At 49.7% G+C, this 26,140-nt stretch overlaps 2 protein-coding genes and 1 long non-coding RNA gene across 20 annotated transcripts in view; 2 read left to right on the top strand and 1 right to left on the bottom strand.

The window, feature by feature from the left end:
• Nucleotides 1-4,470, top strand: part of LOC144578055 (uncharacterized) — a 31,728-nt gene extending 27,258 nt beyond the window's left edge. For both annotated transcript variants that reach the window (XM_078339772.1, XM_078339767.1), the window contains 3 exons: nt 1,421-1,485; nt 2,207-2,234; nt 2,746-4,470. In XM_078339772.1, the coding sequence (XP_078195898.1) occupies nt 1,421-1,485; nt 2,207-2,234; nt 2,746-2,814 (162 nt within the window). In that variant the 3' untranslated portion in view covers nt 2,815-4,470. The remainder of the gene's footprint in view (nt 1-1,420; nt 1,486-2,206; nt 2,235-2,745) is intronic.
• LOC100387845 (uncharacterized) overlaps nt 1-15,416 on the top strand; it is a 226,702-nt gene extending 211,286 nt beyond the window's left edge. For all 17 annotated transcript variants that reach the window (XM_078339740.1, XM_078339722.1, XM_078339717.1 and 14 more), the window contains 14 exons: nt 5,136-5,339; nt 5,484-5,678; nt 5,920-6,072; nt 7,327-7,455; nt 8,219-8,344; nt 9,118-9,321; nt 9,467-9,676; nt 9,977-10,129; nt 11,442-11,570; nt 12,335-12,423; nt 12,507-12,594; nt 12,872-13,080; nt 13,661-13,769; nt 14,706-15,416. In XM_078339740.1, the coding sequence (XP_078195866.1) occupies nt 5,136-5,339; nt 5,484-5,678; nt 5,920-6,072; nt 7,327-7,455; nt 8,219-8,344; nt 9,118-9,321; nt 9,467-9,676; nt 9,977-10,129; nt 11,442-11,570; nt 12,335-12,423; nt 12,507-12,594; nt 12,872-13,080; nt 13,661-13,769; nt 14,706-14,954 (2,247 nt within the window). In that variant the 3' untranslated portion in view covers nt 14,955-15,416. The remainder of the gene's footprint in view (nt 1-5,135; nt 5,340-5,483; nt 5,679-5,919; nt 6,073-7,326; nt 7,456-8,218; nt 8,345-9,117; nt 9,322-9,466; nt 9,677-9,976; nt 10,130-11,441; nt 11,571-12,334; nt 12,424-12,506; nt 12,595-12,871; nt 13,081-13,660; nt 13,770-14,705) is intronic.
• Nucleotides 8,626-13,031, bottom strand: LOC118146893 (uncharacterized). The gene is made up of 3 exons (XR_013523129.1): nt 12,893-13,031; nt 9,837-10,460; nt 8,626-9,622 (listed from the first exon to the last, which is right to left on the bottom strand). It is a non-coding gene; the product is annotated as an uncharacterized LOC118146893 (long non-coding RNA).
• Nucleotides 15,417-26,140: the final 10,724 nt, after the last annotated feature.

Below are 26,140 nucleotides of genomic sequence, written 5' to 3'. Positions count from 1 at the left end.
CGGGTGATGCAACTACACAAGGAAAGTTACGTTGACAACTTAGAGTTTGGTTCTTTTTGTTTCTTTATTTTTGTGAGAAGGTCTCATTTTGTCACCCAGGAGTGCATTGGTGCAATCACAGCTCATTGCAATCTTGACCTCCCCATGTTCAGCTGATCCTTCTACCTCAGCCTCCCAAGCAGTTAGCTGTAATGCACATGCTGTTATACCAAGCTATTTTTTTTTTTTAATGTTACTTTTTTTGTAGAGACAGGATTTCACCATGTTGCCCAGGCTTGGTTCACTTTTGATAGTAAAGGACGTCTCGAATACTTAGACCTTTGCTTTCAGTTTGGGCAATTATGAATACAGCAGGTATAAACCTTCTTGTGTCTTGTTTGGAAACATAATTTTTACAATGTAACTAAGGCAATGCTAAAATTATGGTTACTTGCTTGTATGGTAAGACTACCTTTCTTTGTGAGAATTTTGGTAGAATTTACCGGTGAATTCATCTGAAGGTAGTGTTTTGTTGTTTTTTTTTTTTTGAGAGGATACTAATTATTGATTCAATTTCTAAATTAAATATAGACCTATTCAGATGATTCATTTATCCTGAGAAGACTTTTAACCTTCTGAAACAGATCCAGAAAATTAGCTCATTTCATATAATGTATCCAAGTGTGAGCACAGATGTGTTTACAGTTACGCATCCAGCATCCATCGTGACTTCCTTCTTTTCCTTTCTGGATAGAAAAGGGACAGGTTTATCAATGTTTTTGATCTTTTCAAAGAACTAGTTTTTGGTTTTGTTGATTTTCTCTGACGATTTCCTGTTTTTTATTCCTTTAATTTCTGCAATCATTATGTATTTTTCCTCTATTTGACATTACACTGCTGTTTTTCTTTCATTGCCCAAGGTGGAAGCTAGATTATGAATTTAGATTTTTCTCATTATTGACACAGCATCATGAATGTTGTGCATTAAAATGCACAGTTAATAACTCAAATAATAAATATGTATGCTTTACTACAATTTTAAAAATACAACAGGATAGATAATTGTAGTATCAGGATATGCAGATCCACAGAAGTTAAATAATCCTGTAAAGTTTCATAAAATGTTGGGATTCGCATAGACCTTCACGTGGGCAGCAGGTCTGATGAGATGCTCTCGCTGAGCCATGCAGTGTCTTTCTGTGTTAACCGGTTCTCAGACTGTTTCACAGTGATGAGGTTGCCGTAGCTAGAAAGCCCAAGGCTCTTTCGTTTCTCCTTTGCCTTCTGTCAACACCAGGAAGAGTGGTCCAGGAGCAGCTCAGTTCATGCTTGTCAGCAGTGCAGCTCCGTACACTGCAGCTTCGGTCCACATCCCCCAAAGCTTCCTCGTGGGATTCCTCAGCAGCACCAGTGCACTGACTATCTCTCTGTTTCCTCCTAGCTCCCGTTCAAGACCCGGAGGAGGGTACGACTGAGAGGCCTCGGGAGGAGACGTCACCTCACGTGGTAAGATGCATTTCTTTGTCTTGAAAAAAATTCTAGACATCTAGAATATCAAGGGACTATCATTTTTGACTGCCGCTGTGAATCCGGCCTCAGCTGTCATGGATTCCAGCTACCAGTCACTGGAGCTTATGACCAACTGAGGCCTGATTGATGATGTCGGACAAAAGGTGACATCACTGACAAGCTAGTAGTGAGCCTATTTCTCAGTAGCAACATTTTCTTCCTGAAAAATAATTTTGTATTTGGCAGCCAACATGGACTTGCTCAGTATCCCATGGAAACCTACTGCCTGGGTGGCTCACACATGGAATCCCAGCACTTTGGGAGGCTGAGGCAGACAGGGCCAACATAATGAAACCCCATCTCTACTATAAATGCAAACACTAGCCGGGCGTGGTGGCAGGCGCCTGTGGTCACAGCTACTTGGAAGGCTGAGTGAGGCAGGAGAAATGCTTGAACCCGGGAAGCTGAGGTTGCAGTGAGCCGAGATCATGCCACTGCACTCCAGCCTGGGTGACAGAGCAAGAATCTGTCCAAAACCAAAGACAGAAACCCACAGCCCTTTCTCCAGGCATCCTCTAGGCTGTATTTGGGGATCAGTGACTTGATCACTGTTTGATACCTGGTTTTCTAACACCACCAAGTGAATAAAAGACCCGTGCAGTCGGGACCCAGTATGATCTCATCCTCACGATGGTTTTTTTCCTCCCTCTTACTGCAGGAGGATGCAGCCTGTGAATATCACCACCGTACGTATTCTCTGTTGAACATGGCTTCATTGGGATGTAGTTGACCCGCAACCCGATTCACCCATTTAGAGTGGGTGATTGGTGTTTTTACTATATTTATAGGCTATGCATGCATGTTACAATCTAATTTCAAAACCTCTTCATTCCTCCTCAAAGAAACCTCGTTAGTAGACACCCCTCTGTTTTTCCCAACCTTGCACCCCGGTTCTAGGCAGCCCTAATGTACTTCTTGTTTCTATATACAGTGCCTTTCTGTATTAGCCGGTCCTTAAGGTGACTGTCTCACAGTGATGAGGTTGCCATAGCTAGAAAGCCCAAGGCTCTTTGGTTCATTTGTGCCCCTGTCCTTTGCCTTCCTTCAACACCAAGGAGAGTGGTCCATGAGCAGCTCAGTCCATGCTTGTCGGCAGCGCAGCTCCGTACACTGCAGCTTCGGTCCACATCCCCCAAGCCTCCTGGTGGGATTCCTCAGCAGCACCAGTGCACTGACTGTCTCTCTGTTTCCTCCTAGCTCCCGTTCAAGACCCGGAGGAGGGTACGACCGAGGGGCCTCTGGAGGAGACGTCACCTCACGTGGTAAGATGTATTTGTTTGTCTTGAAGAGAGATGTCTTTGGGGCTTCTAGAATATCAAGGGACTATCATTTTTGACTGCCGCTGTGAATCCGGCCTCAGCTGTCATGGACTCCAGCTACCACTCACTGGAGCTTATGACCAACTGAGGCCTGATTGATGATGTCGGACAAAAGGTGACATCACTGACAAGCTAGTAGTGAGCCTATTTCTCAGTAGCAACATTTTCTTCCTGAAAAACAATTTTGTATTTGGCAGCCAACATGGACTTGCTCAATATCCCATGGAAATTCAGGTTCTTGGAAGGTGGACTCCTTTAGGAAGGCCCCTCTGCCTATTAGCTCTAGAGCTGGTCAGATTGCCCATTCTCCTTTTCATCCTGGAGGGGCAGTCTCTGCGTGCTCCCAGCTTTCACCAGGTCTTTACATGATCATCCCGTGAATCAGCAGGACCGGCTCCTTTTTTTTCTGGAGGGTGTGGGGTTTCTGGGGTTCAGAAACCTGAGCACTCTGAGGTTTGGTACTTCTTGTTTCTATATAGAGTGCCTTTCTGTATTAGCCGGTCCTTAAGGTGACTGTCTCACAATGATGAGGTTGCTCTCCTGAGCACCCACATTCATCTCATCCCAGGATTAGGAGCTGCTGCAGGAGGAGAACCGGCAGAAGCTGGGCCTGAGCACCAAGCTCAAGCAGGTGGAGGATGAAAAGAATTTTTTCAGTTAAATAATCAGGAGAGCTGCTGGCCTGGGCACTGCAGGACAGCCTACCGCTGGGCCAGCCCATTGCCCTCTTTCTTAGGGAACCCCCCCCCGCTGTCCTATGTCAGTGCTCTTAGCCTGAGTCCATAAGAGAGGAATCCACGGGTCTGTGGACTTAGATGGGGGACACCACTATTTTCACTGCTATTTTTCACTTAATGTTCGCCAGTCTAGCTACAATGTAGCACTGCTTCCATTATGAACGTAGTCACAAGCCATGGTGCTGGCAGTCCCTGCGCCCTTGTCACCTGGAGAAATGGCCAGTTACCCTGTCAGGGTCATGGCTGAGCTCTTTGTCCTCGTGATTGCCAGGCCTGTGCTGAGTTTGCTATGTGATGTGCTACCTGGGGTCACATGGCTTCCTGAGTGATGGCAACTGCAGTTCTCTATACTGGTTGCCTGGGTGATTCCTTATGTTTATTTCATGCCTGTTGAAACATTGTCATGAGAAGGAGTCCCTAGTCCTCTCTATAGACTGTCGTAGATCCTATCTTAGGCCTTTACGTGGCAGGCCAGAAGGAACCACCTCGGGATGGGCTGGGAGTTCATTCCAAAGTCACGGTAGGAGTCGCCTTCGAGCGCATGTGGTTGCAGGTTTATCTGCAGATGCAAGGGTTGAGTGATGGGGACCTTGTGTACACCCTCACAGGGCACTAGCCTTGCTGTCGGGGAGTGGTCCCCCAGAGAGCGAGAGGCTTGGTGTGGATGAGGGCTTGGAGTCCCCACAGTGGGCCTAGGAGTCAGCCTCCCTGCAGCTTCACACACTAGATGGATGCCTTTCTGCAGAAACTTCATTTGTCTCCCCCGCATGGAGATCCCTGGTTCCCCTTTCACAGTGTGGCAGGCAGGCTCTTAGCTGCCCCAGGGACAGGTGTGTGCCATCTCGGGCATCTGCTTACTCCTTGCTCCTGCCCAGGTGGCCGACATGAAGAAGAGAATTGACAGTGTGGGGTGCCTGGAAACCGAAGAGGAGGTGAAGGGGCAGGTCCGGGAGGACCTGGAGGGCCTGAGCCAGCGGTACGAGGAGATGGAGAATACCAAGACATGGCTGCAGCAGGAGCTGGACAACCAGTGCCAGAGGGTGTGCAACCTGGAGGAGAAGCAGAAGAGGTTTGACCAGGTGTGTAGCCATTCACCCCATCCTTTGCATTTCCTCTCCTTCCGGCACTCAGCCCAAGATGGCCTCATCAGAGAAACCCTGGGCTCCCTCGAGAGTTTGCGCGGGAGGGGTCGTGTGGGGCCAGCACTTAGAGGACCCCTAGTCTCTGGCTTGTTCAGAGGCTGGGGGAGAAGGCCAGCGGAAGAGGGTGTCTTCATGGGTTGAGGAGGAACTGGGTTTTCACGTTTTTCAGATTTTCTATAATCAAGTGGTTTTCCTGCCATTTACACCATGTATTTGTGCACTCATATTGCTTCCTTATTCCAAAAGATCTGAGGGAAGCCTGGCCAACATGGTGAAACCCCATCTGTACTAAGAATACAAAAATTAGCTTGGGCCCAGCTGCTCTGCCCTGCTGGGGGCTGTAGCTCGGAGCCTGTGGGGCTGAGCCTCATGGTGCCCCTCTTTCCCAGCTCCTGGCAGAGGAGAAGACCATCTCTGCCAAGTGTGCAGAGGAGCGTGACTGGGCCAAGGCTGAGGCCCGAGAGAATGAGACCAAGGCGCTGTCGCTGGCCCAGGCCCTGGAGGAAGTAATGGAGCAGAAGGTGGAGCTGGAGCAGCTCAACAAGCAGTTCCGCATGGAGATGGAGGACATCAGGATCTCCAAGGGCCAGAGCGTGAGTGCTGGGCCTGGCAGCCAGGCCTTGGGAGGGGCCCGAGCGGGGTCATCACAGAGGGCAACACATACACACGTTCCGGGTCTAGCAGTCCCAGGTCCCTGCCAGTCCCTTTGCTCCTGACTTGGGCTCTCTGGGGCTCAGGTCTATAAGCTGAAGTCCAGGCAGGCTCTGAAGCAGCAGGTGGAGGAGATGGAGACCCAGATGGAGGAGCTGGAGGATAAGTTGCGGGACACTGAAGATGCCAATCTGCAGCTTGAGGTCAACCTGCAGGCCATGAAAGTTCAGTTTGAGCGGGACCTGCAGGACCGGGACAAGCAGCAGCAGCTGGTCAGACAGGTATGCGTGGGCTCCTGCTACCCCACGGTGGTCAGGGTTGCCCTGGACCACGCCTCCCCTCCCCTGTCTCTCCTGTCCAGTCCCCTGTCCCTCGGGTCAGCAACTCACCTTCTTATTGTTATCAGAGTCAGTAATCCCCACTGGCTTCTGGAGGCCCCACAGATCCTGCAGAGGCACCTGGGTTCAGAGCCAGAGCAGGGTCTCTGAGTGGGTCCAGCTTCCCAAGCTGTCGGCATTCCAGGTACGGGAGATGAAGGCAGCGCTGGGGGACGAGAGGAAGTGGCACTCCAAGGCACTGGCCACCTGGACGAAGCTGAAGATGCACCAGGAGGCGCACATCAACTTGGTTAACAGGAAGCGGGATAGAGCCATCGAGCAGATGCGGAAGTGTCAGGTGAGGGCGGGCGGTGCCCAGCTGAGCCAGCTACATGCGAGGGTGCTGGGGCGGGAACCTGGCAGGGTGGTTCCTCTTGGGGAGGTTTTGGGTGCTTCCAGTCCAATCTCACTGATGGAGACACAGGCTCAGAGGTGAGTGGAAACAATAGTCCAACAGCAAACTTGCAGAACGGTGCATGGCTGAGTACATGAAACACAGAAGCAAACAGGCAAGTGCAGGCCCAGGCATGGGGGAGTTCAGAAGGCCTCACCCAGTGCAGACTCCAGCATCAGCCGCGTCCTGACGCTCCAGCCTTCTGGGCTCCGGCGTGATGGTTCCGAGAAGCAGCCTAGAGTGTGGGATACATACTTGGAAATTTTCACCTCACCAATAATTGAAGAACAATGAACACATAAAAATAGCTCTGATATGTCATCTCATGTAGCAAGAATAACCCTAGATTTAAAATAGTAGTCTTGCTCTTTTGCCCAGGCTGGAGTGCAGTGGCGCAATCTTGTGTTACCACAACCTCTGCCTCCTGGGTTCAGGTGATTCTCCTGCCTCAGCCTCCCGAGTAGCTGGGATTATAGGTGTGTGTCCCCATGCCTGGCTAATTTTTGTATTTTTAGTAGAGACAGTGGTTCACTGTGTTGGCCAGGGTAGTCTCAAACTCCTGACCTCCTGATCTGACAGCCTCGGCCTCCCAAAGTGTTAGCTGCTGTGCCTGGGCAAAAAAGAATCTGTAAAAGCTAACTGTGGGCATGTTACATGTTCTGCTGCTGTGGTCTGGCTGCACACACCCGTTCATGAGCTTTGGCTTGGGGAATCTGTTTTTGGAGTTATCTGCAAATGGAAAAAAAGAGTATTTGACAAAAATCTTTAGCATTAAAACGAATAGGAGGTGAGTAACAAAAGGAAAGGTGTTTCCTGCCTGTGGTGGGGACACCTGCCAGGCTGGGCACTGGTTTGAAGCAGCAGGTGCGCATTAGGGGTGGCACCGTGGGCACAGGTCTCCGGCCCACAGAGGGGACAGAAGTGGAAAATGAAGCTCAGCCTGGGCTTGTGTCCACAGTGACCAACAGTGTGCGTTATGAAATGGGACACAGATTTTTGTCCTCAGTTGCTTTTTCTCCCTGTCACCACGGTTAGTTGGTTAAATATCGAGCAGAGCACAGCCAACAACCCTGTGTGAGAGATGACGTGTAAGGGTGGGGGTGGAGGGTCGAGGGCCAAGGACCTGGGTGGGGCGCCAAGCCTCTGTCCCTGCCCCAGGCCCAGGTCAAAGACTGCACGCATGAGCTGGATGACACCCGCGCCTCTCGTGAGGAGATCCTGGCCCAGGCCAAAGAGAATGAGAGGAACCTGAAGAGCCTGGAGGCCCAGATGATCCAGCTGGAGGAGGTGGGTGGGGCGGCAGCGGAGAGCGGCATTGCTGCCCGGCAGCCAGCAGGTGGCAGCACAGGGCTTTCAGCAGAGGGCAGGGCTAAGGTCCGACTCAGCTCCAGGAATTGGCTGGGGACAGCTCTCACGTTACAAAAGGATTCCCTCCAGGGTTCCGTTACATAGCGGGCCTCCCTGGTATGAGATTGTGTGTGAGGGAAATGCCTCACATCAGATGAGGCTCCATGGCTGCCACCACCTCCTACCGTGACAGTGTCCTGGTGACGGAGGTTCTCAGCTTTCCCGTGGCTGCCCTGTCCGTGTCGCACCTGAGCCAGTCCTGAAGTGTTCCCTGGGTCTAGAGGGTGCCCTGCAGCGTAACTTGCCGGGTGTGAGTGCATCCAGGGTACAGCCGTCTCCTGCCTGCAGGCTCCGGAGCTGACTCTGGGCTCTGGCTACCCAGAACAGGGCCGGGGCAGCAGTGAGTGGCTCTGTCCATGTAGTCTGCCCTGGTTAGGCCAGGACACTTGTTAGTCATCAACACACCCTGGCACCTGGCTTGATTCCTAGCACTTAAATGTAGTTGAGTTTTATAAACATACAATGCTTTTAAGCTATGACTTTAGGGGGCCACCAGCCCTGTGAGCTAGAGGAATCGTGGAGGAAGAGCTTTCTGGGGAAGTGGGGCTGGGGAAGGGCTTGAGAGGAGGGTGCCCAGGGCTGGGAAGGATGGTCTTGTGGGGCTGTGGCTGCCTTCAGGTCACATTCTGGATCTTTGTGGCAGGAACTGGCAGCCGCGGAGTGTGCCAAGCGCCAGGCCCAGCAGGAGCGGGACGACCTGCTCGTGGTCCTGGACCACCAGCGCCAGATGGCGTGCCACCTGGAGAAGCTGCAGCAGAAGTTTGACCAGGTGTGTAGCCATCCACCCCATCCTTTGCATTTTCTCTCCTTCCGGCACTCAGCCCAAGGTGGGGGCCTCATCAGAGAAAGCCTGGGCTCCCTCGAGACCTTGCCCAGGAGGGGTCATGTGGGGCCAGCCCTTAGAGGACCCTTAGTCTCTGGCTTGTTGAGGGGCTGGGGGAGAAGGCCAGCGGAAGAGGGTGTCTTCATGCAGTGGGTTGAGGAGGAACTTTTCCTTTCTGGGTTTTCATGTTTTTTTTTCAGATTTTCTATAATGAACTGGTTTTCCTGCCATTTACATCATTTATTTGTGCATTCATATTGCTTCCTTATTCCAAAAGATCTGCGGGAAGCTGAGAGAGATGTGAACACCGGGGCGGGATAGACATCGAGCATGGAACTGCGGCGGCTGGGTCCAGCCCGCTGCGTTTTGGGGAACCAAAGCTGGACCGAATGCACACACACACTGTGTCATTCTTGTGTCATCTCTGGTTGTTGCGCTGTGGTAGTGGGGTTGAGTTACTGCAGAGACTGTGGGGCCTGTATACTCTAAAGCATGCACTCTTGACTGGGCATGGGCTTATATGCCTATAAGCCCAGAACTTTGGGAAGCCGAGGTGGGCAGATCACCAGGTCAAGAGTTCGAGAGCAGCCTGGCCAACATGGTGAAACCCCATCTCTACTAAGAATACAAAAATTAGCCTGGGTCCAGCTGCTCTGCCCTGCTGGGGGCTGTAGCTGGGAGCCTGTGGGGCTTAGCCTCATGGTGCCCCTCTTTCCCAGCTCCTGGCAGAGGAGAAGACCATCTCTGCCAAGTATGCAGAGGAGCGTGACCGGGCCAAGGCCGAGGCCGGAGAGAAGGAGACCAAGGTGCTGTCGCTGGCCCGGGCCCTGGAGGAAGCCATGGAGCAGAAAGTGGAGCCGGAGCGGCTCAACAAGCAGTTCCGTGTGGAGATGGAGGACCTCATGAGCTCCAAGGGCAAGAGGGTGAGTGCCGGGCCCGGCAGCCAGGCCTTGCGAGGGGCCCGAGCGGGGTCATCACAGAGGGTCAACGCATACACACGTTCCGGGTCTAGCAGACCCAGGTCCCTGCCGGTCTCTTTGCTCCTGACTTGGGATCTCTGGGGCTCAGGTCCATGAGCTGAAGTCCAGGCGGCTTCTGGAGCAGCAGGTGGAGGAGTTGAAGACCCAGCTGGAGGAGCTGGAGGATGAGCTGCAGGACACTGAAAACGCCAATCTGCGGCTGGAGGTCAACCTGCAGGCCATGAAGATCCAGTTCGAGCGGGACCTGCAGGACCGGGATGAGCAGAGTGAGGAGAAGCAGCAGCAGCTGGTCAGACAGGTGTGCGTGGGCTCCTGCCACCCCACGGTGGCCAGGGTTGCCCTGGCTTCATGCAGGCTTCCATTTCCTCCTTCACCTGAATTGTGTTAGGGCCCTGGACCACGCCTCCCCTCCCCTGTCTCTCCTGTCCAGTCCCCTGTCATTTGGGTCAGCAACTCACCTTCTTAGAGTTCTTCGAGTCAGTAATCGCCACTGGCTTCCGGAGGCCCCTCAGATCCTGCAGAGGCACCTGGGTTCAGAGCCAGAGCAGGGTCTCTGAGTGGGTCCAGCTTTCCAAGCTGTCGGCGTTCCTTCCTCCAGGTGCGGGAGATGGAGGCAGAGCTGGAGGACGAGAGGAAGTGGCACTCCATGGCAGTGGCCGCCCGGAAGAAGCTGGAGATGGACCTGGAGGCTGACATCGACTCAGCCAACAAGAACCGGGATGAAGCCATCGAGCAGCTGCAGAAGTGGCGGGTGAGGGCGGGCGGTGCCCAGCTGAGCCAGCTACATGCCAGGGCACTGGGGCAGGAACCTGGCAGGGTGGTGCCTCTTGGGGAGGTTTTGGGTGCTTCCAGTCCAATCTCACTGATGGAGACACAGGCTCAGAGGTGAGTGGAAACAATAGTCCAACAGCAAACTTGCAGAACGGTGCATGGCTGAGTACATGAAACACAGAAGCAAACAGGCAAGTGCAGGCCCAGGCATGGGGGAGTTCAGAAGGCCTCACCCAGTGCAGACTCCAGCATCAGCCGCGTCCTGACGCTCCAGCCTTCTGGGCTCCGGCATGATGGTTCCGAGAAGCAGCCTAGAGTGTGGGATACATACTTGGAAATTTTCACCTCACCAATAATTGAAGAACAATGAACACATAAAAACAGCTCTGATATGTCATCTCATGTAGCAAGAATAACCCTAGATTTAAAATAGTAGTCTTGCTCTTTTGCCCAGGCTGGAGTGCAGTGGCGCAATCTTGTGTTACCACAACCTCTGCCTCCTGGGTTCAGGTGATTCTCCTGCCTCAGCCTCCCGAGTAGCTGGGATTATAGGTGTGTGTCCCCATGCCTGGCTAATTTTTGTATTTTTAGTAGAGACAGTGGTTCACTGAGTTGGTCAGGGTGGTCTCGAACTCCTGACCTCGTGATCTTGACAGCCTCGGCCTCCCAAAGTGCTGGGATTACAGGTGTTAGCTGCTGTGCCTGGGCAAAAAACAAAAATCTGTAAAAGCTAACTGTGGGCAAGGTTGTGGGGCACAGATACTCTGCTGTTGGCATGTTCTGCTGCTGCGGTCTGGCTGCACACACCCGTTCATGCGCTTTGGCTTGGGGAATCTGTTTTTGGAGTTATCTGCAAATGGAAAAAAAAAGTATTTGACAAAAATCTTTAGCATTAAAACAAATAGGAGATGAGTAACAAAAGGAAAGGTGTTTCCTGCCTGTGGTGGGGACACCTGCCAGGCTGGGCACTGGTTTCAAGCGGCAGGTGCGCATTAGGGGTGGCACCGTGCACCGTGGGCACTGGTCTCCGGCCTACAGAGGGGACAGAAGTGGAAAATGAAGCTCAGCTTGGGCTTGCGTCCACTGTGACCAACACTGTCAGTGTGCGTTATGAAGTGGGACACAGATTTTTGTCCTCAGTTGCTTTTTCTCCCTGTCACCACGGTTAGTTGGTTAAATATTGAGCAGAGCACAGCCAACAACCCTGTGTGTGAGATGACGTGGGAGGGTGGGGGTGGAGGGCCGAGGGCCAAGGACCTGGGTGGGGCGCCAAGCCTCTGTCCCTGCCCCAGGCCCAGGTCAACGACTGCACGCGTGAGCTGGATGACACCCGCGCCTCTCGTGAGGAGATCCTGGCCCAGGCCAAAGAGAATGAGAGGAACCTGAAGATCATGGAGGCCAAGATGATCCAGCTGGAGGAGGTGGGTGGGGCGGCAGCGGAGAGCGGCACTGCTGCCCGGCAGCCAGCAGGTGGCAGCACAGGGCTTTCAGCAGAGGGCAGGGCTAAGGTCCGACTCAGCTCCAGGAATTGGCTGTGGACAGCTCTTGCGTTACAAAAGGATTCCCTCCAGGGTTCCGTTACATAGTGGGCCTCCTTGGTATGAGATTGTGTGTGAGTGAAATGCCTCACATCAGATGAGGCTCCATGGCTGCCACCACCTCCTACCGTGACTGTGTCCTGGTGACGGAGGGTCTCAGCATTCCCGTGGCTGCCCTGTCCGTGTCGCACCTGAGCCAGTCCTGAAGTGTTCCCTGGGTCTAGAGGGTGCCCTGCAGTGTAACTTGTGGGGTGTGAGTGCGTCCAGGGTACAGCCGTCTCCTGCCTGCAGGCTCCGGAGCTGACTCTGGGCTCTGGCTACCCAGAACAGGGCTGGGGCAGCAGTGAGCGGCTCTGTCCATGTGGTCTGCCCTGGTTAGGCCAGGACACTTGTTAAGTCATCAACACACCCTGGCACCTGGCTTGATTCCTAGCACTTAAATGTAGTTGAGTTTTGTGAACATACAATGCTTTTAAGCTATGACTTTGGGGGGCCACCAGCCCTGTGAGCTAGAGGAATCGTGGAGGAAGAGCTTTCTGGGGAAGTGGGGCTGGGGAAGGGCTTGAGAGGAGGGTGCCCAGGGCTGGGAAGGATGGTCTTGTGGGGCTGTGGCTGCCTTCAGGTCACATTCTGGATCTTTGTGGCAGGAACTGGCAGCCGCGGAGCGTGCCAAGCGCCAGGCCCAGCAGGAGCGGGACGAGCTGGCCGACGAGATCGCCAACAGCCGCGGCAAAGGGTGAGCTAAGTAAGGGGGCAGAGTTGGGAGGGACCAGGTGTGTCCCTGGGCTGGGCCCCTCACTGCTCCCACCCACCCCACAGAGCCCTGGCAGCCCTAATCGAGGAGCTGGAGGAGGAGCAGGGCAACACGAAGCTGATCTATGACCGCCTGCAGAAGGCCATCCTGCAGGTGAGTGCCAGTGCCGGCCAGCCTTCTCCCATTCGGCTCTGGAGCCACCCTGGTGGAGCTGGCCTCGGACCTAGCCAGCAGATGCACAGGCCACGTGCCGCCGCTTCCCCACCGCTTGAGGGAGTATGTCCAGGCAACAACATGAAAGATCACTCTCCGGCTTCTTTGCTGGGTGTCGAGGGTGTGGTGGCATCCTGCTGCCACCTTCCTCCTGCCCTGCTTATACCCTTTAGCCAGGGCCCAGCCCTCCCCTAGGTCACCAGCCCTCCTCCTGCAGATCGACCAGATCAACACTGACCTGAACCTGGAGCGCAGCCACGCCCAGAAGATCGAGAACGCTCGGCAGGAACTGGAGCAGCAGAACGAGGAGCTCAAGGTCCAGCTGCAGGAGGTGGAGGGCTCTGTGAAGTTAATGTACAAGGCCTCCCTCACTGCCCTCGAGGCCAAGATCGCACAGCTGGAGGAGCAACTGGAGAATGAGACCAAGTACGTGCTCCTGCCCCTGCTTCCACCCCCACTGGCCTGGAGAAACCTCCAGCCCCTCTGTAGTCCTGCCCAGATTTGGGTCAGCAACCAGCTGTGTAGCTGTGTCTTCTCAGTCCTGGGGGCTGTTTTCCTCCCTCCTGATGGGGCCCTTATCCCTTCCACTGGATGGGTGGTGGGGGGAGCTTGTGGGGTTTGAACAGGATCATCTGTTCCACCTCTAAAGCCAGGAGCTTTGGTGGCTATGTCTAAGGATGAGGAGGTAGAGGGCGGTCCTGCCCACCAGGACAGCTGATCTCTGGGCTCAGCAGGACTGAGACAATGGGAGTTACACCAGGCCCCAAACCTCTTTTCCAGCTACATAGATGCTCTTTGAGGCCTGTTTCCTCATTTGTAAATGGGACTATTTGCAGTGCCCCTTGTAAGAAGCCAGGCACGTCATAGGCGTCCAGCAAAGGCCTCCCTAGGTGATCCCTAGATGCCAGTGAGGCCCGGGGAATGGGTGGGGTGACCAGATTAGGATGTGTTGGCCTGACCCTCTGAAGGAGGGTGTTCCCTCTGAGCCACCTTGTCTACCACACAGGGAGCGCCAGGCAGCCTGTAAGCAGGTGCGTCGGACAGAGAAGCAGCTGAAGGATATGCTGCTGCAGGTGGATGATAAGCGGAGGAACGCCGAGCACTACAAGGACCAGGTTCGGGCGCTGGGGGCATCCAGAGGGGCAGCAGGCGGGGCAGTGGGGCTGGTGGGCCTCACGCCCAGAGCTTCTAACCAGGGTCCCGCATCACACGTCCATTTCCTGTGACACTGGGCAAGGGGCTTTGCAGCAGAGGATCTTATTTTCTGAGATTCTCATTTCTTACCTCTTTTTCATGGGAATTTTTGTTATTTTGGAGACTTCACTCTGATTGCCCAGGCTGGAGTCCCATGGCACAATCTTGGCTTACTACAGCCTCCGCCTCCTGGGTTGAAGCGATTCTCCTGCCTCAGCCTCCCCAGTAGCTGGGATTACAGGAGCCTGCCACCACACCTGGCTAATTTTTCTATTTTTAATAGGGATGGAGTTTCACCATGTTGGTCAGGCTGGTCTCAAACTCCTGACCTCAGGTGATCCACCTGCCTCGGTCTCCCAAAGTGCTGGGATTACAAGCATGCACCTCCATGTCTGGGCTTCATGGGGCCTTTTTTTAAGCATCAGTAGTCAGTATTGGATGTGAATTTCCTGCCGTGGGATAGAAGGTGCCTGTCTGTGTGAACCCGCTGTGGTTCACCTGTGTACCCGCTGTGGTGTCACCTGTTTTATGAGTTGGAACAGAAGGTGGCATTTTACACTTTTCTGCCTTTCCTGTTGTAAGTGTTCCTGTTTGCCTGAACTGTTTGTGTGCTGCTGTTGTGTATGAAGATGTCTGACCACTAAATATTTTGCGGGAAGAGGTTTTTGAGAGCGTTCCTGTCCAGCTGAGCTGTGGCTCCCAAGGCTCCGCCTTGCTTCTTTCTGGTGGGAGCAGCCAGGCGCCTGATTTCCCTCTCGAATTTGCTTTGGGATTTGTGTGCTGTGCTGCGGCCTCCCTGGCCAGGGGAGCACAGCACACAAACTCCCTGCTGACTCTGCCTCTGCCTCTGTCCCCAGGCGTGGGGACCTGCCGTTTGCCCCGACAAATGCTCAGAGGAGGTGGATGGCAAAGCGGATGAAGCTGAGGCCAAACCTTTGAATAAGCCTCCTCTCCTGCAGCCTGAGACACATGGACAGGCGGACACTGCAGCCTCCCCTTCCCAGACCCTGCCGCACACCTCCCTCGACCTTGGGACTGTTGTGAACGTGCCTCCCACCCCCATCCCGTCTCCCTCCAGGCCCGAGGGTAGTTTACCTGCACGGTAGATGCAGTATGGGTTAAAAATCTGCCACCTGCAGATATTTTTGAAAGCAGAAAAACAAAAAGGTTTTCTTTTTTCCCTTTTCTACTAATAAAAAAAATTCTGAGGCTTTCTCACTGCCTTTCTTTAGAAGAGAGTAGCTCGTCCTCACTGGTCTACATTGGTTGCCGAATTTACCTGTATTCCTAACCGTTTTCTATATGCCGTGTTGAGCCTTACGGCAAGAAGGCATTTTTTTTTAAAGGAAACAAACTCAAATCATGAAGCGATACGAAAGCTGCATATGCCTACAAGGCTCTGAGTTCAGGTCCCGGTTGCTGTCACAAAGGAGCGGGTGGAACTCCCGCCCTCCCCTCTATTTTATATAATAAAAGTGCCTGAGCATGTGTTGCAGCGGTCACCACTGCAGTAAGCTGGTCTACAGATGTTTTCCACCGTGCGTCACAATAAACAGTGCCATGTGCTACCAGCTGTGTCTGTAGCATTCGTCTGCGGCAGGCAGGCCCTGGATGGGACTGGGCCTGGCTCCTGTGGCCAGTGCCGGCTCTGCATTGTGGGGGAGCCAGACTGGCTGTTGCGTAGGCTGGGCTAGCGGCTGGGCTAGCTGTGGGCAGTTGTGCAGAAAAGGTAAGGTGGAAAGGTGGGCTGGGCCAGATCTGAGGAGGCTGAGAGCATCTTAGAAACCTTGGTTTAAGGCTGGCGTGGTGGCTCATGCCTATAATCCCAGCACCTTGGGAGGCCTAGAAAGGTGAATCACCTGAGGTCAGGAGTTTGAGACCATCCTGGCTGACATGGTGAAACCCTGTCTCTATTAAAAATACAAACATTAGCGGGGTGTGGTGTGTGCCTGTAATCCCAGCTACTCAGGAGGCTGAGGCAGGAGAAAGTCTAACCAGGGAGTTGGAGGTTGCAGTGAACCAAGATCATGTCACTACTCCAGCCTGAGCAATGAGAGCAAAACTGTCAAGGATAAAAAGAAACCCTGGTTTATTTCAGATCTGAGCACCTACTAAGTGCAGCACGCTGAGCTGCGTTAGGGATAGAGGCCAAAATGGGCCCAGGCCCTAACACGTGGGATCTTTCCTACTTAGTGAGCAACACACCTGCTCTATGGAGGGGCAGCCCGGTGCTGCGGACGCCCAGTGGGGATTGGAAGCTCTTCATAGGACTGACAAAGCTTTTGTTCATTCATCCTTTCAACGGAGCCTGAGCGTAAACCAGCCCCTTGCTAGGTGCGGGGAGTAGGAGGGCAATTAAGGCAGATGCTCCTGTGATTGGTTGCAGGGAAGAGGCTTTCCTTGGAGAAGGCTGTGGCATTCTCTGTAATGTGTGCATTTGGCTGGTGGGGTTGCTAGGGAAACCTCGTGCTGCTACACAGGACACCGTTCAGGCCTCCGACAGAAACCTGTGCAGCCTCTGAGCAGGTGCCCTTTCAGCCCCTGGGCAGGGAGGAGGAAATGACGGGAGAGCTGCTGAGACTGGGCACTGGAGAGCTTTGTGTGGTTCTCTTTTCCTTCAATAATGTTGGAGTTTCAGGCTACAGAGTCGGTCCATGCTTGTATACATCAGACACTTCTAGGTCAGGTTCCAGCTCCACCACTTCCTGTGACACCGGGCAAGGGGCTTTGCCTCTGTGCTTATTTCTCACCATGGCTCACGTTTCAGGGGTCGGCTTCGGTGGCCTGAGGTTCGAATGCCCTTCTGCTTTCTCCTGGGCACAAGTGTAGTTCATCTGCACCATTGACACAGAATGGTTTAAAAAATCTGACGGGGGGCAGTGGCTCAGGCCTGTAATCCCAGCACTTTGGGAAGCCGAGGCAGGTGGATAATCTGAGATCAAAAGTTTATGACCAGCCTGGCGGCCAACATGGTTAAACCCCTTCTCTGCTAGAAATGTAAATTAGCCAGGCGTGGCAGATGCCTGTAATTCCAGCTACTCAGGAGGCTGAGGCAAGAGAATTGCTTGAGCCCGGGAGGCAGAGGTGGCAGTGAACATTGCACTCCAGCCTGGGTGACAAGCGAAACTGAAATAAATAAATGAATGAATGAATGAATAACTGCCACCCACACAGATATTTTTGAAAAAAAAGTATTCTCTCCCTTGTAGTAACTGATAAAATTCCAAGGCTTTCTCACTGCCTTTCCTTTCAAACCATGTTTAGAAGGACGTAGTTTGACAAGCTTGAAGCAAATATTTATCACCTTATTTGTCAGTGGGATTTAGGTGCTATCTGCTCATTGTCTCCACTGTGTGAGACACCCTGTTGGAGGGAGAATGGCCTTGGTGGGAGCACCTTTCACTTAACTTCCATCTCCAGATAACTCAAGCAGACAGCACGAGATGCTATTTTTTGGCCAGTTGAGGTGGCTCACACCCGTAATTCCAGCACTTTGGGAGGCCAAGGCGGGGATCACCTTAGGTTGGGAGATTGAGACTACCCCGACCAACATGGCAAAACCCCATCTCTACTAAAAATACAAAATTAGCTGGGTGTGGTGGCGCATGCCTGTAATCCTAGCTGCTCAGGAGGCTGAGGCAGGAGAATCGCTTGAACTTAAGAAGCAGTTGCGGTGAGCTGAGATCATGCCATTGCACTCCAGCTTGGGCAACAAGAATAAAACTTTGTCTCAAAATATATATATTTTTTTCTTCTAATATGCTGTTTCCATTATGACACATCAGTTCCCTTGTAAGTATCAGGTCATGTCCACTATCCCTTGGTACATATATGTATTTGCTTTTAGACCGTTTCTTTGGCTTTAATACATAAATAAAGCTGATTCTATTGAAATGCAAAAATAAAATAAAAAGGCTGGGTGTGGTGGCCCACACTTGTAATCCCAGCACTTTGGGAGGCTGAGGTGGGTGGATCACAAGGTCAGGAGTTCGAGACCAGCCTGACCAAAGTGGTGAAACCCCGTTTCTAATAAAAATACAAAAAAAATTAGCCAGGCGTGGTGGCACACGCCTGTAATCCCAGCTACTCGAGTGGCTGAGGCAAGATAATCACTTGAACCCAGGAGTCAGAGCTTGCAGTCAGATTTGTGCCTCTGCATTCCAGCGTGGGGGATAGAATGAAATTCAGTCTCAAAAAATAAAAATAAAAATAAATAGTAGACACTATCCGGGGTCAGCTTAAGGAGGGGACCAAATTTTGGCAAAACAGCTGCATGCACATTCCCGGGCCCTTAGCTTCATATATGCCACCCTGCCCTGTCACCCTGGACAAGTCACTCCCTCTCCGGCCAGCTTCCTTGTCTGCGAAGTACAGTGGATCTTTGCTGCTGGATGGTGGTCCTTGCACAGGCAGCATTGGCTCCCCGTGAGAACTGCCTAGAAAGGATCTCAGACCCCACCCCCTACCCTGACTCAGACTTCATTTTAACAAGGTCTGCAGATGATCTTCACAGCATTTTATCAGAATCTTCTCCCCGCCAAGACAGAGTCTCACCCTGTCGCCCAGGCTGGAGAGCAGTGGCCCTGTCCCAGCTCACTGCAACCTCCGCCTCCCAGGTTCAAGTGATTCTCCTGTCTCAACCTCCCGAGTAGCTGGGATTACAGGCATGTGCCACCACACCCGACTGATTTTTTTGTATTTTTAGTAGTGACGGGGTTTTGCCATGTTGATCAGGTTGATCTCAACTCCTGATCTCAGGTGATCCACCCACCTCGGCCTCCCAAAGTGCTGGGATTACAGGCATGAACCACAGCACCTGACTAGAAATGGAGGTTTTTTACCTCACCACCAGATGCCACCTTAACAACAAATTATAGGTATGCCTCACAATCTGACTATTCTTATCTATACCTAGAAACCAAAGAGACATGGATAAATTTGAGACATCCCTCATTATCTGAAACTCAGAAACTACATGTATTTGGATTAACACTTTACTGTCTGAACTTACTACATCCAAAATCTTTCCATCCAAATTCAGGAGCTCAACGGATTCAACAGCAAGGAATGCTCACATGAAGTGTGTGCTGTGATAGTGAGAAATCTTTAACCTACTAGGGCTTTCACGCTGCCTTTGTCTAGGAATGACTCCTACAAAGCAGAGCAGCACACTGGTCTTACAGAGCTTTAAAAACTCTCTAGGTCAGACCTGTCAAGTTCTTTCAAAATATAAAACGAGAAAAAACCCCACCGCATTCGGAAAACACCTCTAATCCAAAGAAAGAAATCTAGCACAGAGTAAAATCAGGAGCTGATTTTACTGCAAAATCACTTTGCAGTCCACAGGAAGCCATCAGGAGTGCTCAGCACGGAAACCTGGACTAATTGGCACTTCAGAAACAAGAAAAGACATACGAAATCAACAGTTTGTTCTTGAGAATATCAGATGCAGTTAATTGACTAAGCAGCGCTTATAGACATTGTAAAGCTAGAATCATTATTACTAGAATTATTTCCGACAAGAAAAGTGTGAGGTGACACAAACCAGTTCAAAGAGCATTTCCTGAGGTTACAGTCAGGTCATGCAGATAACCTAACAACAAAGATTTAAGACCTGCAGCGTGATTGTTCACATTTATGTTGTTCAATGCAGTTTACATTCAAGTTGCAAGATAGATCACAAGTATTTCTGTCTACTGCTATGCTCTTCAGGCCAAAGACTGATTTGATTTCAAAACTGAAAAAGACTAGGAGGAAAGAATTCTGGGTTTTCATTACCTCCAGCTTCTTTGAATAAACTAATCATCAGCATGAGAAAAGGTTTTAAACTCTGACCCCAGGATTCTTCACGTTAAATGGCATAAAATGACGAACACTTTAAAGAATGTGAGGTATCAATTACTTGTGAAAGCAAAATCTTGCCACCCTAAAGAAATCTTAATTTCATTACTTTCTTTTTTGGTAGAGTTTTGCTCTGTCATCCAGGCTGGAGTACAGAGGCACAATCTCAGCTCACGGCAACCTCTGCCTTCTGGGTTCAAGTGATTCCCCTGCCTCAGCCTCCCTAGTAGCTGGGACTACAGATTCAGCTAATTTTTTGTATTTTTAGTACAAACGGTTTCACCATGTTGGCCAGGCTGGTCTGGACCTCTTCACTTCAGGTGATCCGCCTGCCGTGGCCTCCCAAAGTGCTGGGATTACAGGCATGACTGCACTCAGCCTCATTACTTTCATAAAATAAGTAAACAAAATACATTAATTTAGTGGAAACAGATGTCCTACTACAGAACTCTTTGAAGTAATCATTTTAAGATGTCGCCAACCTATCAATTCTGTGGTCTCAGGTATGGCAACATTGAAAAATCTCCATCCGTTGGTTAAGATTCCATTCACCATTCATTCACCCAACTGATTATGAGTGCCTTTACTGTGCACATGATATATGCTAGGTGCTCTAACAAAATTTAAAATCTCGTTGTTGTCCTCCAGTTGCTTACATTGCCCTTGAGGATGTTACACCACAATTACAGAAAGCACATTGCATTATCAATGACGAAACCTGCTGTGAGTTCAGAAAAAGAGCAAGCACTTTCTAGAGGAAGCAATGTCTGAACCATAAGCCTGAAAGCTGGATCAGGTTCCAATGAAGTCAGAAAAATTTAGCCTTCCAGGGAGAAGAAACAGTTTGAATGCAGAAAGCTAAACATACTTTCTTTACTTAAAGTACAGAAAATTAAAAGTACCAAATAAGTCTAATCAAATTTGAGAAAATACTTTGCAGTTCTCTAGAAATAATTTTTTCTTCTCTACACAATCGTTAAAAAGTTAAATTTTTTTTTGAGTCTCACTCTGTCAGCCAGGTTGGAGTGCAATGGTGTGACCACAGTTCACTGCAATCTCTACCTCCCAGGCTCAAGCAATTCTCCCCGTTCAACCTCCCAAGTAGCTGCGACCACAGTGGTGCAACACCACACCCGGCTAATTTTTTGTATTTTTGGTAGAGACGGGGTTTTGTCATGTTGCCCGGGCGGGCCTTGAACTCCTGAGCTCAAGGGATCCGCTCACCCCGACCTCCCAAAGTGTTGGGATTGCAGGTGTGAGCCACTGTTCCTAGCAAAAATCCATTTTCAAGTTTCTCAAATAACTAAGTTCGTAAAATACTGCAGAGGTGTTACCTTGAAGAGCCAGAACTGTCTTTCCCCAACAATTTATAAAGAACAAAAATTATGCTGACATGCATGTCATGCTTCCATTTAAACAGGGTCTTAAAAATAGCATGGGGGAGAAGAGAGAAAACTGGCTTTAGAATGAGACAGACTTGGGTTTTGAAACTCAGCTCTACTGCTGACTAGCAGTTTGACCTTCAAAAGTTCCTTCTCTGAAAGTCGGTTTCCTCATCTGTAAAAAGGGAGACAGCTACTCTGAGCAACTCTGAGAAGGGACAGAATGTGTTTTACAGCATCCTGAAGCACTTAATGTTTCTGTTAGTTTCTTTAAAAAGGGAAGTAATCATTAATAATTAGCTATTCCACAAGCTGGTGTTCTACAACAAAACGAACCAATCAGCATCATACTGCATCAAAGTGAGAAAGTAACTGACCCGCAGCATCATGGAAACCTTCATACCTCACTTCTTTATATGCTCTTACATTCGCCTATAGGTACAGAGACTGTCTTCTAAACCACTGCTGAGCATGGAACAAAAGCCGTCGCCTGTGACACACTGTATTTTTTGGTTTGATTCCTCTTCTCTTAAGTGGGTAAGATGTGCAAGCTCACACAAACCTGCCACAGTCTGCCGGCCATCACTTAAGGTTATTCCACCACTTGTTAATCTAAAACAGACGGAAAATTGTATATCACCATATGTGAGAGATTTCAGGCTACAAAAATGAAAAACCAGAAGAAAATAAAATGCCTTGCACATAAAGGAGGACTTTCTCTTCTGTAAAAAATCACTGGTGGCCACAGACATAAATAAATACGTGGTAGAGTGGAAAAAGGATGTGTTTCATTGTCAGGCAGCCCACACTCTCCACACAGAACCACTGGATAGCTCTGACCAGACAATTACATCTAAACTTCAGTTTCCTGACACATGAAATGGGACAGTAATAGGTACCTACCAGTGTTGTCACAAGGAGTGACAATAATGTCAAGCCCTTAGTACACTCACAGATACAGACAGGTACCAAGGAAGTGATTAATCATACCAAGGTCCTGTGTTTTAAAATTCTGTGAGTATTGTCTACTAAATTGCGCTTTTTTAAAACTCTAGTACTGGTACTGGAGTTGAGTAAAAAGAGGAGTGTCCTAATTTTTCAGGGATACATGTTGAAAATTTTATGGATGAATTATGTTTAGAATTTGCTTTACTATAATACGAGGGTGGAAACGGAAGGGAAAAAAGGGAAATAGATGAAAAACAAAATTGGCCCTGTGTTGGTAAACACTGAAGCTGGACAATAATGATTCATCATACTATTCTCTTTACTTTTATATCTGCTTGAAATTTTCCATGATTAAAATTTTAAAATGAAAATATATTCTAACTATGAAATCAAACCAGACTTTATTAAAAATAAAAATCCAAGGTAAAAGAAATCACAGGTTAGTATGCCTGATTCCACTTCTTTTTTTTTTTTTTTTTTAAAGAGACTGTGTCCCCCTATGTGGCCAAGGCTAGTCTTGAACTCTTAGGCCAAAGCAATCCTCCACCTTGGCCTCTCGAAGTGCTGGGATTACAGGTGTGAGCCACCGCACCCCACAGATTCCATTTCTGTAATGACAATTACACTGTATGAGCTCCCAGATCTTACTTCATATAGAGCCGCACAAAAGGAGTTCCCAGGACTTTCACGTTTCCATGTTAAATATTGTTTCAATCTTCTTTAACAGTCATAGGTTTTATACATTAAACCTATCATTACTTGAATTCCACTATAAACAAATCAATCTTTAAATGAAGATTATGTATACTGTTTGTGTCATTTTTCACCACTCTCAAGAACCATCTGGATACATTTGGATATCCAAAACTTCATGTGCAGACATGTGCTGGAACCCTCTAACTTTCTAAGAGTTCCAGGACAAGGGAATAGGTCAGTTTTACTATCTTCCCAAATACATTGTACTGAATAAAACTCCATAGTTATTGTCATTTTCACCTGCAAATATTATCCACCGTTCTTTTGGCATAAAGCCTCCCAAACACAGACAGGGCTCACGCTTCCTGAATGTGCCCATGGGAAAACAAGGAGCAGTCACTTTTTTTCCCTACTTAGAGAAAACTCAAACCATCATTAGTAAAAAGAAAACGCAAGGAAGGCTTCCTTCCCAGGCTCTTGCTGGCCAGGACCACATGGCTGCTAGGAAGGCTAAACCTAAAGACAGCAACCCACTCTCCAGATTGGAAGGGCAACAGCATCATAAAGATCAAACGTGCTCGAAACTAAATGGCCTGAAACCGCATATTAACTACAGTCTCAGTGTTCGATCTGTATTGGTAAGTAAAAGAAATATTTATATGTTTTATCTAAAAGCAAACATTTTTAAGAAAGAAGAGGGCCATCAACATATATAAAGTAAATGAAAAGCTCTAAAACCTCCGTGGTTTTTTGTTTTGTTTTTGTTTTTGTATTTAATCTTGAGCACAGAGACACTCAACAGGAGGTATTTACCACAGGTGTGTAAATATCATGTCACTGACAAACATTTAAAACTCCTCTTGGGGAGAGGCATGGTGGCTCACGCTTGTAGAATTCCAGCACTTTGGGAGGCCAAGGTGAAAGGATCACTTGAGGCCAGGAGTCTGAGACCAATCTGGACAGCAAAGTGAGACTCCTGTCTCCACAGAATGAAATAATTGGCCCAGTATGGTAGCGAATGGCTGCAGTCCCGGCTACTAGGGAGACTGAGGCAGGAGGACTGCTCAAGCCCAGGAGTTTGAGGCTTCAGTGAGCTCTGATTGCATTACTGCACTGGAGCCTAGGTGACAGAGTGAGACCCTGTCTCTTAGGGAAAAAAAAAATCACTTGGTAACTCTACCCGAGGCATGTGTATTTTGAAAACTTCTCTGCAGTTTAAATATGTCCTCTAAAGCTGGGGTTCTCCATGCCCTGGCTGCTGACCAGAGTGGTCCACGCCCTGTTAGAAACTGGGTCACAGAGAGGGGAGAAAATTACCGCTAGCACTCCGGCTCCTGTCAGATCAGCAGCTACATTCGATTCTCATAGGAACGCAAACCCTACGGTGAGCTGCACATGTGAGGGATCTAGGCTGCACACTCCTTATGAGAATCTAGTGCCTGATGATTTGAGGTGGAAGAGTTTCACCCCAAAACCATCTGCGCCCCTGCAAACCTGATCTGTGGAAAAACTGTCTTGCATGAAACCAGTCCCTAGTGCCAAAAAGGTTGGGGACTGCTGCTCTAAAGTAGTCCAGCAAGGTGATCCAAGTGTAACAGTGGTGTTTAAACTGAAAAGAGCTGAGACATCCTCCACACAGAAACATTAACAACTTTTTTTTTTTTTTTTTTTTGAGACAGTGACACTCTCACCAAGGTTGGAGAGCAGTGGTGTGATCTCGGCACGCTGCAACCTCTACCTACTGGGTTCAAGCAATTCTCCTGCCTCAGCATTTTGAGTAGCTGGGATTAGAGGTGCCTGCCACAACACCTAGCTAATTTTGTATTTTTAGTAGAGATGGGGTTTTGCCATGTTGGCCAGGTTGGTCTCCAACTCCTGAACTCAGGTGATCCACCTGCCTCCGCCTCCCAAAGTGCTGGGATTAGAGACATGAGCCATCATGCCCCGCCAAAAAGGACATTTTATTGTTTCCCATTTTATTAACTTCACAGTACGCTGGGGCCTGTCTCCAGCTGTAAATCCTCAAATAAAACTGAAAACACCAACTTAGTACCACTTGAAATGCTGTACCAAATGAGGCCCATAAGTTTATTCTCTAAGGCTTACAGAGTGAGCCAGATTCTAACAGCAAGTGTTAAATTCAGACTTTATAATCAGAACTCATGAGTCCAGCTCCTTTTGATCCCCCTCCACCTGACCTTACTTTAAGGGATCCCAGGCTGGGCGCGGTGGCTCAAGCCTGTAATCCCGGCACTTTGGGAGGCCGAGGTGGGTGAATCACGAGGTCAAGAGATCGAGACCATCCTGGTCAACAAGGTGAAACCCCGTCTCTACTAAAAATACAAAAAATTAGCTGGGCATGGTGGCGCGTGCCTGTAATCCCAGCTACTCAGGAGGCTGAGGCGGGAGAATTGCTTGAACCCAGGAGGCGGAGGTTGCAGTGAGCCGAGATCGCGCCATTGCACTCAGCCTGGGTAACAAAAGTGAAACTCCATCTCAAAATAAATAAATAAAAATAAATAAAAGTGGGAGCTGAATGATGAAAGCACAGGAACACATGAGGAGGAACAACACACACTGGGGCCTTTTGAGGGGGTGGGTTGGCGGGGAGAGCATCAGGAAGAATAGCTAATGGATGCTGGCCTTAGTACCTAGGTGATGGGTGGATCTGTGCAGCCTTCGTTTACCAATGTCACAAACCTGCACATCCTGCACAGGTACCTGAAACTTAAGAGTTGAAGAAAAAGAAAATCAAACTTTCAGTTGAAAACAAAATGCAACTGCTTTGATTTTTTTGGATGCAGTTCAGAGTTTATTTTTATTTATTTATTTTTATTTTTTAAAGATGGGGTTTCACCATTTTTGTCAGGCTGGTCTTGAACTCCCGACCTCAGGTGATTGGCCCGCCTTGGCCTCCAAAGTGCTTGGATTACAGACCTGAGCCACCATCCCCGGCAAAGTCCAGAGTTTAAAAAGGAAAGTTTGATAAGGAACGCACGCAAGAATTGTGCTGAGGACAACGTATGTACGTCCTGTTCCAGTGGCTCTCTTGGTCTCAGTCCACCTGGATCTTGGGCTGGCATCATCTCAACGATGGCTGGGTTGCTAATTGGATACCGTGAGTACTCTCTGGACTTATGCAGCTGGGTCTCCAGGCTTGGTCTATGTGTCTCAAGATTAGCCCATGAACTTCAGAGAAAGCACATGATTAGGTGTTGCCACAGTCGGATAAATATGAAGGGAGTGTATCTGACGAGAAAGGGAGGAATGCGGAGTTGATTTTAAGGCTGAGAGGAAAGGTTCTGCAGTCTCCTTCAAGATAAATTTTGAAACTGAAAAAAAAAAAAAAGTTTAAAATGCATTTTGAAGATAAGCTACCTGATTACAAAGTGATATAAGCCACTTTTAGTTAAGACATCCAGGAA

Source organism: Callithrix jacchus, chromosome 1 (genome assembly GCF_049354715.1).
Source record: "Callithrix jacchus isolate 240 chromosome 1, calJac240_pri, whole genome shotgun sequence".
NCBI lineage: Eukaryota > Metazoa > Chordata > Mammalia > Primates > Cebidae > Callithrix > Callithrix jacchus.
This window is presented reverse-complemented; position numbering and strand designations above follow the sequence as displayed.